The sequence below is a fragment of the Xenopus laevis genome, chromosome 2L (genome assembly GCF_017654675.1).
Source record: "Xenopus laevis strain J_2021 chromosome 2L, Xenopus_laevis_v10.1, whole genome shotgun sequence".
Classification (NCBI taxonomy): Eukaryota; Metazoa; Chordata; class Amphibia; order Anura; family Pipidae; genus Xenopus; species Xenopus laevis.
The window spans coordinates 109,683,945-109,697,649 of record NC_054373.1 but is presented as its reverse complement, the minus strand read 5'-3'; the positions used below and the strand labels follow the sequence as shown (position 1 = coordinate 109,697,649).

At 34.8% G+C, this 13,705-nt stretch overlaps 1 protein-coding gene across 39 annotated transcripts in view; it reads right to left on the bottom strand.

Moving 5' to 3' along the window:
• LOC108707524 (target of Nesh-SH3) overlaps positions 1-13,705 on the bottom strand; it is a 181,819-nt gene that overhangs the window by 42,909 nt on the left and 125,205 nt on the right. For 30 of the 39 annotated variants that reach the window (XM_041582306.1, XM_041582307.1, XM_041582310.1 and 27 more), the window contains 5 exons: positions 12,958-13,062; positions 9,211-9,279; positions 8,697-8,771; positions 8,064-8,132; positions 7,579-7,644 (listed from right to left, as the gene is read on the bottom strand). In XM_041582306.1, coding sequence (XP_041438240.1) covers positions 7,579-7,644; positions 8,064-8,132; positions 8,697-8,771; positions 9,211-9,279; positions 12,958-13,062 — 384 coding nt within the window. The remainder of the gene's footprint in view (positions 1-7,578; positions 7,645-8,063; positions 8,133-8,696; positions 8,772-9,210; positions 9,280-12,957; positions 13,063-13,705) is intronic. The other 9 variants (XM_041582338.1, XM_041582342.1, XM_041582341.1 and 6 more) reach the window with 5 other exon arrangements.

Below are 13,705 nucleotides of genomic sequence, written 5' to 3'. Positions count from 1 at the left end.
GGTTTTTTTTTTACCTGAAAATTCAAGTTTTGACTGAAAAAATACCCTTGAAACCTTGACTTTTTTTGGTAAAAAAACAACTTGACCTTTATAATAATAACCCCCTTAAGATTATATCATGGAGAATGACATTATAAGTATAAGTAGCCAGGATTATATTATGTAGGACAGTAATGTAAAACAAATTGACTTATTTTCATGAAGTTAGACAGTGATGTTGTAGTATATGGAGCTTATGAAGTGGCATATGAGATTCAGTGTTAATAAAAGTTTATGCATATGTTGCTTACAATTTAGGGGTAACAATGATAATAAACATAACAGGCCATTAAATTATTGATCTGTTTTAAAAGGTGTTATAGATTCACTGAGGAAGAAGGTTATTCCCTTTTACAAAGCACTAATACGACCTTATCTAAAATGTGTAGTAGAGTTTTGATCTCCAGTACACAAAAAAAGTGACAAAGTTAATAAAGTGAATGGAAGGTTATGAGCAAAGTCTTGTTACATAGAGTAACTGTAATTATATTGTCCCTCTGTGCCTTTTCTCTTTCGAACCTTGATGAAACGGAAAACCAAGAAACAAAGCATAAATAGGACTAGTGTAGAGTTATGAAACAAACTCGAGATAAACTAATTTTTCTCAAAATAATATGCAGATACCAATTGTGTATTTTTTTTCTTGGCATATCCCAATAGGGCCATGGATGGATATGCTGGTTCAGTACCTGTGGGTTCAATTCTGAGTGCAAGGACCTGCACTTCCCCCATAAATACATTGCTGCAGAAATTTGTCAATACTGTATAAGTGTAGCGCATATAGGTGCTCTGCCTGCCACCCTCTAACTAAGCAAGTTGGGGAGCATGACAAGTGCAGGCTACAATTGTGCTCTGAACGTATTGCCTACTCTATAGCATAGATAGCTAGATTTTTAATCTAGCAAGAGGTGCAGAGGACAGAAAGAAGTCTGATACAAGTGCTTGTAGAATTACTACTAATGGGTACAAATATGTATTCTACCATGTGTGCCTGGTTCATCATAAATTACGTCTGTTTTGCAGTGTGTTATTGGACCACCTAAGTAGAGTCGACTGTACCTCTCATTTATTTAACTGTACATGAATTATGCAGTACAGTATAAAACACAGAAAAGTTAAAAAAAGGCTTATTGCAGTATATACATATTATAGTACTGCACCCATGCATGTGAACAGAATTATAACACCAGGGCACAAAATCATTGTTGTGTGGAATATTTTTCTGTACACTCTACCACTGTAACAGATTGTGAACAACCTGTAAGTTAAACTTATTACAGTATAAAACTTACAAATTCACATTAAGATACTAGTGCAGAAAAAGACAAAATGAACAAGCACTCGCACACACTTATTCTTTTTCATATGTGTTTTTTTTACAAACTGGCACTCGTGGATAGTTTACATGCAATTCTATTATTCCATTAATTTTGATCTTTTATAATCTGAAAAATCAGATACAGTGCAAGACTAGAAAGAGCCTACAGTACAACAATGTCTACATAAACTAAATCCAGCTATTTTGTTTGTTATGGTTGGCATATTCTCATACACCACTGTCTTTATATTAGGAAAGATTGGAATAAAAAATGATACAACATTCAAGACAATCCACGTGTTTTATATTCTTGGCTCAGAACTCTACATTAATATTGCTTAAGAAATTAACATTAACACATTTTTTAAATGAAACAGCTCCCTACTTTCAGGATTAATTGTGAATCACTCTTTGTATGAAATGTTCCATCTGTCTTTGAAAAAGTATACTTGGTGGATCAACAAAAGTACTGCACCTCATAAAGTGCTGCTTTACTAATATAAATAGTGATGAGTGAATCTGTCCCTGTTTCGCTTCATCAAAAAATTCTCGAAACACATTGAAGTCAATGGTAGTCAAATTTTAAGAGCGACAATTTTTTTTACAACTTTTTGTCCAAATGTATTCAAGTCAATAGGTGTTTTTCTTATGGCAACTTTTTTGTCTCTGCAAATTGTTGCCGCAGTTTGGTGAAAAACAGATTAATATTTTTTTTGTGACTAAAATATGTTTATTTAGTGTAAACAGTGCTGCTTAGAAGTTTTATTTTTTGTTCACACATTATTCCAGGACTCAATGTGGTCCTCAATTATTTTCATCCATTCCTCCAAATATTCCCAGTGCACTATAGCCTTGGATATCACGCTTGTTCAAGAAGTCATCCAAGTGATTTTTAGGCATTAACAGAATCACAACATTACCTAGCAGGGAATTTCAGAACCATACTGCTCCAACTACAAAGAACCATTTTCTCTGCTCTAAATGAAAGTTTGTTTCCTCTACTATGAAGGGGTAGCCTCTGATTCTTTGTTCCTTTTTATGTGAAAAAACATCCCCTGCTATTTGCCTACAATGTCCTATAATTTACTTTTGGAGCATAATCATCTTCTTGCAATTTCCTTTTTTTGCAGCGAAAACAACCAAAAACTTGACAGTCTTTCTTATAGTGTAATTATTCCATTCCTTATACCAATTTAGTTTAGCATTTCTACACTTTCTCCCTAATTTATTAATATGCTTCTTAACCATTGGGTGCTAAACTGCACTATATACTTAAGGCAAAGCCTAACTTGGATCTATAAAAAGGCAGAATTATGGTTTTATCTCTCCAGTAATGCCCTTTTCATGAAGGATAGCACTTTAGCAGCAATGACTGACACTGCTTACAGTTACACAGTTGTTTTCCACAAAAATCAGCAAAATCCATTTTAATAACAGCAGCTTATTTATATAAACATTAGAAGTGTTTCTGAAGCAAAAAGATCAGTTTTACCAGTGTAGGGCAACACTGTATTATATTTTTATTACTTTAAAACACTTAATTTATTTAATTTTACTGTTCCTTAAATTACAGTATGCTTGCTCACTGATACCATTTGCTGGTTTTCAACCTTTGGGTACACAGACCCTGAAATCAAGTTTATAATGTTATCATTTTTATGTAAACAATAACTGAGTTTTTACTTACATTATGGGAGTTATTTAAGGTCAATTTTTTGAGTTTTGTATACTTCGAATGAACTCAAATGGTTTCTAATTTAAAAAAAAAAAAAAACTTGAATGGGATTAACAACCCGAAAACTCGAATTGACCGAGTTTTCAGGCAAGACCCTTAAAAAAACTGGAACATCATGAAGGCTAGTAGCATTTTCAAATGGTTCAAGGCACCTCTGCCATTGACTCTGACATGACCTCGACAGGTTTTAGATGGTGTATTTTCTGATTCAAGCTATTTCCAGTGCTGGGGTATAATAAATCTTGAAAAAAATCAAGTTCTTTTTTAACCCAAAAATGAGAATTTTGACCAAAAAAATTATCTTGAAAAATTTCTTGAAAAACACAACTCAGTATATGTAACAATAGTGGTATGGAGCACACGGTGGAATTAAAACTGTATTTATTGAATGTTCATTAAAATCATCAGTACATTATTTGGATATAACATTTCCCCCACGCTTGGGGGAGATGTTATATCCATATGATGTACTGATGATTTTAATGGGCATTCAATAAATACAGTTTTAATTCCTCCAACCACCGTGTGCTCCATACCACTATTGTTACATATATCAAGTTCGTCTGGATCCGGGGACGTTATTCATGTTGCAGCACAGGTGTTGTTTTGGACCCGTGGGACAGAAGTGGGTGAGTGCCCCCGGTCTTAGTCAAAACACAGACCTTAATAAACCTGCCGTTTGTGTTTTTTTTTGTATCCTGAGCTTAGAAGTTTGACTTCTCCACCAGTAATTTTGATGTATGATATACAATGTATTTTATAGTTTTCATGCTATTTACTCGTTTATACTTGTTTATATTGTATCCAAATATCTCTAGTACATTTTTTTTGTGCTTAGTTCTGTGAATTAGTTGGACTTTTTAGTAGAATTTTTTCATCTGGTACATTTTGTGGGATGGATATCTCATTGTGATGATGCAACTGACCTATAAAGGACTGGGGGGGGTGGCGTCTCGCTGGAATGATGCTAACTGAGTGCTTTTCAGCCAAACACCGCCATTTAACATGTATTGGACATTTTAGCACTTGAATTAAATATTATATAAAATAACAGCCACGGTTGATACAGGATCATGTTCGCCACTCCCTGGTATCATGACAGCCCTTCCATAAATTCTTCCTGTTGGCATGATTTAATGCTGCTTGAATTGTTCCAGTTTGTACTGGAAAGTAAAATGGTGATCAATAAACATGCTTAAATGTGAGCTCTGGACTTTTTACATTGATATGTTAAGAGTTGTTTGCAAACCTTTCATAAACAGTGTCAAAGCTGTACTTGTGGCTGGGTTTTCTCAGGGCTAGTTGCTATTTTTACTATTTTTGTGCTACCATGATTTTATTTGAACTTTTAATTTTTAGTGTCAAAGTAGCATGCTGAATATCAATTAACCTGAGCTAGACACTCCAGTAACAATTCATAAAAAAATATATTCTTTTATTGAATATTGAGGTATTCAATATGAATGGAAAACTCTATTTGTTTGAAATTTCTACTGGAGGGTCACGTTTATTACTATATATGGTGGAACAGCAGAGGCTGGACTGTGGAGATATCGAGCAGCCAGGTTCCATAGATAAACAGAAGTAATGGTGAATGTAGAGATTTCTTTAAAAAGACAGTATCTTTCTACCCCTCCCTTTGTTCCCAAATAAACCTCAAAAACAAGCTATAGTAAATTAGATGCCAGGGTTATAAGAGATAAAACAGCAGGTATTGAGATCAGAATGATAAATATGATAGTTTGCAATTTACAATAGTTCCATAAGAATTCTGTTTTAAGATAAAAAATACCTAGTGTGCCATAACTACAAACATTGCCAAATATTTTATCAGAGAAATTTCTAATTTTTGGACATAGTGTTTTTCACTAGGGACGCCCTCAAATGAATACAGTGCTAACATTACGTTATACATGTCTGTAAAATACCAATCCATACCATAAAATAAGAAGTCAAATAAAAAATAGGATTTGTAAAAAAAAACACAAAAAAGTTTTAAAAATCAACAGGCAACAATAGTAACATTGTTCAATACTGTTATTTCTCATCAAACTCTAACTTGACTGGCTAACTCTCTGTTCTGATTACAGTACATTAAATAGAATGCCTGAAACATTATAAAAGAATATATTCAGATCTGATACTCCATGTGCAAATGTGTTTTTGCCTGGTTCACACTAGCACATTTTAAAAACATGAATTAATTACTGGCTCTGCTGTACTTTTGTCTACAGCCAGCAGAATTGTAGGATATTACTGTGGCAGTAGTAATCTACAGTGGAATTGGCAACTTGGACAGGAGATTCAACTTTAAACCTCCTTGTGAGGTCATATGGCAACTCACTACAGCTCCCAATTTCGCAAATTTTGCGCGATATGGCAAAAAATTTGCGAAATGGCGCCGGCGCAGTTTTTTTTACGCCAGCACCCGTTTTTGACACCGGCGCCAGTTTTTGACACCGGCGTCCGTTTTTTTCGATGCCAGCGAAAATTATATTTGACGCCGGCAAATTTTTTTGGGCGAATTTTCGCGGGTGTTTTGCAAATTTATTCGCTGGCAGCAAATCGCGCAAATTCGCCACGAATTCGCTCTTGGCGAATAAATTCGCCCATCACTACTTATCTAGAATTTTACACATGTGTGAGTGCTCCTACGTCAGACAAGGGTGGACGGCCACAAAAGAAAAAGCAAGTTTAAAGCATTTGGCAGCTTGCATGCAAATAAGCAATAATACAATAAGCAGTGTCACAACAAAATTGTGACATTGTTTCTATCAACAAAGCTGCAACATTGTTAGTAAATAATTCTCAGTGTGCGGTATTTCCAGAGAAATGTACTCATTCTTTCAACCTGAGCAAAAAAGGATAATGTTCACACTTTCATTATAGGAACCCCAAAAGTTCAAAGTTGCTATTACTTAATTTTTTGCAGGCAGCTATAAAACAATTTATTATTACTAACAACATTTAATGGATTATTAAAAAAAACATTGTTTCTGCATTCCACATAAGCATCAATCAATTCCTGAAATGTTAAATGTGTTCAAACCCCCGGATTTATATATCATAAAGCAATACAAAACACATGGAATTACCTTTCCTTGCAAATGTATTGAGCAATGGTGCAACTTCTAGTAAATCTCAAGAACTTTTATTAGAGTAATTATTTACTGTACCGAACCATTGTCTCCATAGCACTTCTCATGGATCAAGATGTGTATATGTATGTGTCAACAGAGGGTGAGAGAAGGAATGTAAGTATTTATTTTTATACTTCCACAAAAGTATGTAAGGCTTCAGAAAGGTTTACAGGATAAAACACATACATAATCTCAGTATTTACAGTTAAATGCAGTTATATAGATAACTTCTAAGAATTGTAGAAAGAAAGCACTTGCAATCAGTGAAGGAGAGGAAACAGAGACAAAAGGGGAAAAAGCATGTGTATGGGTGAAGGGAATGTAATGAAAGTCTAATGCACCAACAGAGATCTCTACTCATGCTTTATTTATAAAACAACTACTTAAAAGACCTGAAAATGGTTTATAGATGATGCCTAGCACAGCTGGATGATGTACAATAGATTGTTCGGTGATTAATGACAAGGGCTGAGGAGTAGCAATGTTCAAGTTGTGAATTTCCTCACCTGCACCCACCTTAACCCATCCTGTAGGACCTAGACTGACCCAATCTTTCCAATTATTTGCTGTTCTAAACATTTTTGGGCATTTTAGGCAATGGAACTATATACTACAGAGGATAAGGTGTCTGGAAAGTGTTTTAGTGCTGGATGGGCAGAGGAAACAATATCCAGCTTTGTGGGCTGAAGGATGAGACCAATGTGATTCCTAAATGTTTTTTTGAGGTACAGGGTGTAAAGTAATACTGTTAACTGTAGAGGGGTGTAGAGGGTGGAAGATGATGATTATTCTCTATCTAAAAGATAGCCATAGGAACAGTGATATACATTCAGATTTCTTACATCAAATATATGTAATTTCCTTATTATATAGTTGTAACAGAAGGGCAGGCCCATAATGTTAGGCTACACTTTCAGACCTTGACATATTCAGTCATCTATAATGCTCATCTTAGCTTTTCTGTGACCTCAGGGCACAACACAATTCTCAATTAAACATTTCAGCCAATTAAAATTCTCCACACTTGCCAGATATGCATTTTTTGTGGTTCACAGGTAGGTGACAAAAGCCTTTTTCCTTTTTTTTTTCCTACGTTAGATTTGAATATCATTAATTATATTTACTATAATCCAATTAGCATCCTGACAGTATAATTTTGCCAATGTATGTAAAATATCTTAATAATTTGCCGTGAAAACAATATACTATACATGATTGGGTGTTTAAAAGTGCTCTAAAAGTAGAATGCAATGAATTCCAAAACAACAGAAGTATCAGTGGCATAAAAATAAAAAAACATGAATTCAGGTTAAGCAAAAGCAGCAGAATTAAACGGAAATAATTACCAGTTCTGATTTTAGATCCGACTGATGTCCTCGGTCTGGAAGAACTATGCTGCGGTTTGTAAGGAGCTGAAATTAGAAACACAATTTACAATTAACCACAAAGAAATCTTTTGAAATATTCTACTGGAATGACTCCTTTAATTTGCCCATGCAGTTCATTGCATCAAAATGGCTTTGATGGAAAAGGTTGTCTCTGAAATGGAAAATACTGAAAGCAAGGAGATGATTTGTTTCCAGGATGACTGAAGAGGAAGAAGATGATGATGATGGTGGCATGCTGCATTTTTTAAAGCTAACATTCATAAGCATGACATTAAAGGTAGATTTTGTTAAAATTAGCAATGCATTTTCAATGACAGAAGATATATGAAATGATTTGCTGGCGGAACTGACATATCCATTCACAATTATGGAGCATTCTAGAGCTAAAGTATAAAATAAGCCATTCTTTGAGTATATATCAACAGCAGAATGGTAGCTATTACCAAATGTGGGTGCAGGAGTTTGCTGTGGAATTTTAGGTTTAATGGAATCCTTTGGTGTTTCTGTGGAAGCTGTCAAAAAACAATTTTAGCTTCTGAAAATACCATTACTAATCCAAAAAAGTATTTAAATAGGCACATTACAAAACTGAATTTTTCTACATTCACTGAAAAAGAAAATACAAGAAAACACTTGAATATATATAATAGCATTTTAAAACATATTTTACAACATTATAGTAAATAAAGTGCATTAGATGAACAAAAAATGTTATTGCAAATGACTGCAAAATATGGAGAATGTTGGTTTTCCAACATTTTGTACCATCTGTGGAGCTAAATCTCATCATTTGTCTGTCAAAGCAGTGTAAATACATTATGCAATATACTGTCCCCTAACAACTGCCACCACAATTTCTGGAAAACGCGCCGTAGAGTGTATAAGAGCATAATCCGGAACCAAATGTAAAGTGACAGATTCACCTGCATATACTGTACGTGAGGTGTAGAGAACAGTTGAAATTGCACTTTGCATTCCTTCTCTACCACATTGCTTTTAAATTTAGATTAAAATTTTTCCTGACACTCAAAAAAAAAAAAAAATACACAAAAGAATGAAAACTGTGAGAGCATTACCAGCTTTACGTGGTTGAACAGTCGGCTGAGGTTTTTTGGGTTTGTAAGGGGAAATCTTTTGCGTCTCATTAGGAACTGAAAAAAATGGTTTGTAAAAAATGAGTGTTTAAAATTGGCAAACAAATATGAGTTGCAATGCAAATTTAAAAAAGATAAATGTATTTATAGGCAGTGAAAAAAAACTACAGCTGGTAGAAAGTATATATATATATATAAATATATATATATAATTTAGATGATCTAAAATAGAAATAATGTGTTGATGGTACACAGGAGGGGCAAAACTGAGCTGTCATAGGACTGATGTATCAGAATATGCAATAGCAACTGGAAATATTAAACAGTATATTTGCTCGAGCTTCTTGCTGTTTGGATATTTTATATTTACTTCTTAGTTTACAGCATACATTCATAGATAATACTGTGTATGCTGTTAAATTCAATGAGCCCTTACAATTAGTTATATCAACTTGCAAGTCAGAAATCAGCAGAGCACTAATTTTATAGTCATTACCAGGTTTGGTTTGTAGAGTTTCAGCTCTTTGTGTTGTTTTGGGCAGAGGAGGTCGTTCTGTTTTTGGAGCTGGAAGAAGAACAGCTTTAAAATTCTCAATATACAAATCCTTATTTCACAAAGATGTAATGGAGAGCAACTTTCAGATTCCTTATATATTTTCATGTTGGCTGAATTGCAGGTTTTTTTCTGTATCAAAGTCAGTTTGTTGGCGTGCAAGCTATGTTTAGGAGCTTGGAGAAAAGTAATAAACAAGATGAAGGTAGGGTTGTTAAGCTTTTGTGGAGCCTTGATTTAAAAAAAATCTATTTATATACTATCACTGAAGTAATGTTTACTATTTTAAGAAACTACACTGGTTTGTGTTGATGCTGAAATTGCTCATTTATAGCTTCCAAAATGACCCTTGAACTCTAAATAATGCAAATGTAGTTGACAACTGGATAATGAAAATGTTTAAGTACAGTAGTTGTATTTTACTGAAATCACATTATTACAAAAGCATTCCAATGACTTACACAAGTAGTAAAATATAATTTTTTTCTTATTTTGCCAAAATTATGTTCTTCAGCTCCACTGAAGCTGAAGTTTTATGAATAGGTAAAGTGCCTATATTCAATTATTTCCCCAAACAGGGCCTCAATGCTAAAACTTAAAGGAGAAGTAATGCCTGAGATAAATGGTAGTCTTTCTAGAGAGCCCTTCCTGGGCCTCCTAAAAATTTGTTTGCTAAAAACTGCTCTATTTTCCTTTCCTGTTAAGAACAAGCAAAGGAGTGTGAAGGGTGCCATCACATTCTGTTGAAACTTCCGATTTACTGTAAGAGATTACACTAAGCATATCCTGTTGAAGCCAATCTGGACTGCACATGTTTCATGTTTGCAATTGCTTGGATCAGAAGATTCCGCATTGTAAGATGTCACTAGTTAACCCCACTGCACTACTCTGCTTGTTAGCAAAAGATAATGAAAGCAGGTCAGATTTTGAAGGGAGGCACTGGCGTAGCTTAGGTGGGAAGAGGAAGAACTCTACAAAAATTCTAATGTATGGAGGTAGGACTGGGTCTCTGCGTGGAGCAGGCATTGAGCCTCTGTCTTCTTATGAGAGCAAACATATTTGTAGTCAGCAGCTGAGCTGCCTAGCAACCAACTGAATACCAGTCTCAGGCCTGCATGAAGTTGCAAACATCCTGAGAGACACCAGAAAATTGTAAGAGCTGGAAAGCCTGACAGAGGAAGCCAGGAGGAGGAGGGAGAAGGTTCAAGAGAACAAGGATCTACATGTATTCTTTTGTTGAGAGTTGAACTGCCAGTCTACATTGAACAGTCCATGCACCTATGGATAAATATAACGCAATGTCTGTGTTGTCTTTTTGGGTGTAGCACACAAACACAATTTAAACATATTACTTTACAGCCCATCTGGCATCTGAATTGCATAGATTGGCTCACATATGTGTTGGGACATCATATATGATATCACATGCCCCACTCTGCTGCTTCCTTAGTGCCAATTGTGCAGTGAAGCTGACAGAGAGCAGCTCCGCTATCTTCATCAGTTCTTCAATCACCTGTCCAGCGCTATCTAAACTTGCGGTGTTGCCCTCGGTACCAAAGAAGTTGGCCAGCACTGCTTTAGTTAGTTAGACAGTTTGATCTGGCAAAGTTAGATAGTGAGACTTTAATTTTAGATAAAGAGCTATTAAGTTAATCAGCAACATTGTTTGGTATTATTATTCCCAGTGGTGTCACCCATAGCTTCATTTCCGGATTCCACTAGGCAGAGCGACCCCCCATTCCACCATGGAGTGACTCTGGTTTATTCCGTGCAACATGAGCAGGTGAGCACCACATGTGGGGACAGATTTACTTAGGGTCGAATATCGAGGGTTAATTAACCCTCGATATTCGACCGTCGAAGTAAAATCCTTCGACTTCGAATATCTAAGTCGAATAATTTATCGAATTTCCTACGATCGAACGATCGAAGGAAAAAAGAACGATTAAATCCTTCAAATCGAACGATTCAAAAGATTTTAATCCATCGATCGAACGATTTCCTTCGATCAGAAAATCGTTAGGAAGCCTATGGGAACCTTCCCCATAGCCTAACATTGATGTTCGGTAGGTTTTAGTTGGTGAAGTACTTGGTCGAAGTTTTTTTTAAAGAGACAGTACTTCGACTATCGAATGGTCGAATAGTCGAAGGTCGAAGAAGCCAATTCGATGGTCGAAGTAGCCAAAAAAAACATTCAAAATTCTTTTATTCCTTCACTCGAGCTAAGTAAATGTGCCCCCCGGTGTCTAACACCACCAGAGGTGGCAGAAAGGGTGTTGATCACCATTTATCTTAGGCTTTTCATTTCGTTCATGAATCATTCTTTGTCCACTAAAGAACAAGAAAAATTATGGCTTTTTATAAAAAAAAAGGGTGAAGAGGATGAGGTGAAGATAAAAATCCATAGTTTGATAAAGTATGCAAGGCACTGCAATTCCCCTGGAAATGTGAGGGAAAAGTGTTGCCAAATAAACGAGATGCTCTCAGAACTCTCAGAAAAAAAGGCATACATGATCCAGTCCTATTGAGAAGAAGATTAATTTCACTTTCAATAGTTGCTTGTTAGATATCCTTTTGTAGTTAGGCAATCATATTTGCAAAGAGAACTGTGCATTCATTCAGCATCTGGCTTACATTGTATATTTGACACTTTATAGAAGTGCTGCATTAACTCTTCTCTTCCCTGTTAACTAGTTTTAAGAGCAGGTCTCATTATGAAGACTTTGAAAAATACTGCCAAAGTAGACATTTTTAGAGATGTAAGCTCTCAAACAAAAACAAGTCTCCAAAAGACCCTATAAAACAAAGGGTATACTGGTGTAAGCATTGTGAATTTTTGTATTTCCTTTAATTATATATTGCATATTGAACATGGTCTGCTTTTTAATTAGGGGCATTTACTCTATATCATGTTTTCAGAAAAATTATAATAAATTTATTTCTAGAAAATGTGCCAAGAAAATGTTTTTTGCCAGCATATCCAGAAAATATTATTTATTCAATAGAAAACACTTTACTAATGGACAGGAAAACACAAAAAGTTATGTTGGTTTTAAAGTTGATAACATTTATGTAGTTACGCCATTTCTCAAAACTCTTATAATACATTTGGCCAGATTCAATTCAGCGAGAAAATGGTTTATCTTGTGAAAGTCATGACAAGATTTAATTTCAGGAGAAAAATCTTTTCTCCTAATTTAGTTCCAGTTTTTTCTTTTCAGGGAATTGTTTTAGAGTGCTCTCATCTGCAATATGTGAAGCATGTACTGTATATATCTATAATATATAAACCATCTACCCTTTGAGAATAATCAATCAAATGCTACTGATGCACTTTGCAAACTGAATGAAACAAAGAACTTTTGAAAGATGACCATTAATAAGCTTGCCTGATGGGATTTTGAAAGGTGTGAATGATCTGCCACAGCCTTACTTCATTTATTTTCTGTTTTATTAAGTTTAGCATATAGGGTTCTGGCAATTGTTGCTGGACACATGAAACAAACCTATTGCTTTAGAGACTGAATGTGTTTTTTTAAATTCACAAAAAACTTAGCTTTTCGAGATATCCTACCCCTGCCTTCATAATAGGAGCTGCACATTCTCTATATTGAAGTTAACAGCACCTACACTCTTCACTTTATCATACTCTGTAGAAAGTAAGAAATATATATGAAAATATGAAATTACCCAGCGATACCTCCGGCTCTCCATATAACTGAGGACTAATATCATTAGTAGGTACCCTTTCTGTTGGAATATCATTAATAGGTACCCTTTCTGTTGGTTTTGGAGCTGTGATGGAGAACAAAGCAGACATGAATGACACATCAAACTAAAGTATTAATCCATGATTATTGCTGTAGAAAAATTTAATCATATTTTAGTAATACATTTATGCAGTTGCTGATTGTGGTTGCCATTCCAGAAAGAAGCGCATGGTGTTTAAAAGCAGGGTAAAGTGGTAATAAAAGTAGATACCTGAATCCAGTTATAGGGTAGAGAGCATTTATTCTTGCTAAGAGCTTTATAAATACAAACCATGATTTTATGCACCCTGTTTTATGTTTTCCCGCATTTTACATCATCATTTTGCCCCATTTTCCTCAAAAACCCATTTTCCGTTGTAAATGGGACTTTTCCCGCATTTTAATTTTTCTTTTTCAAATTACAAAGTTTTTACAGAAAAACCAAGATTTTACGTACTCCAATTTTACAATTTCCCATGGAAAATGTAAAATTAGGGTTTTACGCTATAACCTAGAATCACTGCTGACATTTTGTCTAAAGGGACAAAAAAAATGTTCACCTTAGTATAGTTACATTGAAAGCATGTAGTTCTTGCTCAACCATTTTTTATGTTGTTCATCCAGCTTTACAGAGTCAATCACACTTGGATGTCCATGTACCCACTACTTCCCAGTTTAATTGAAAGCTA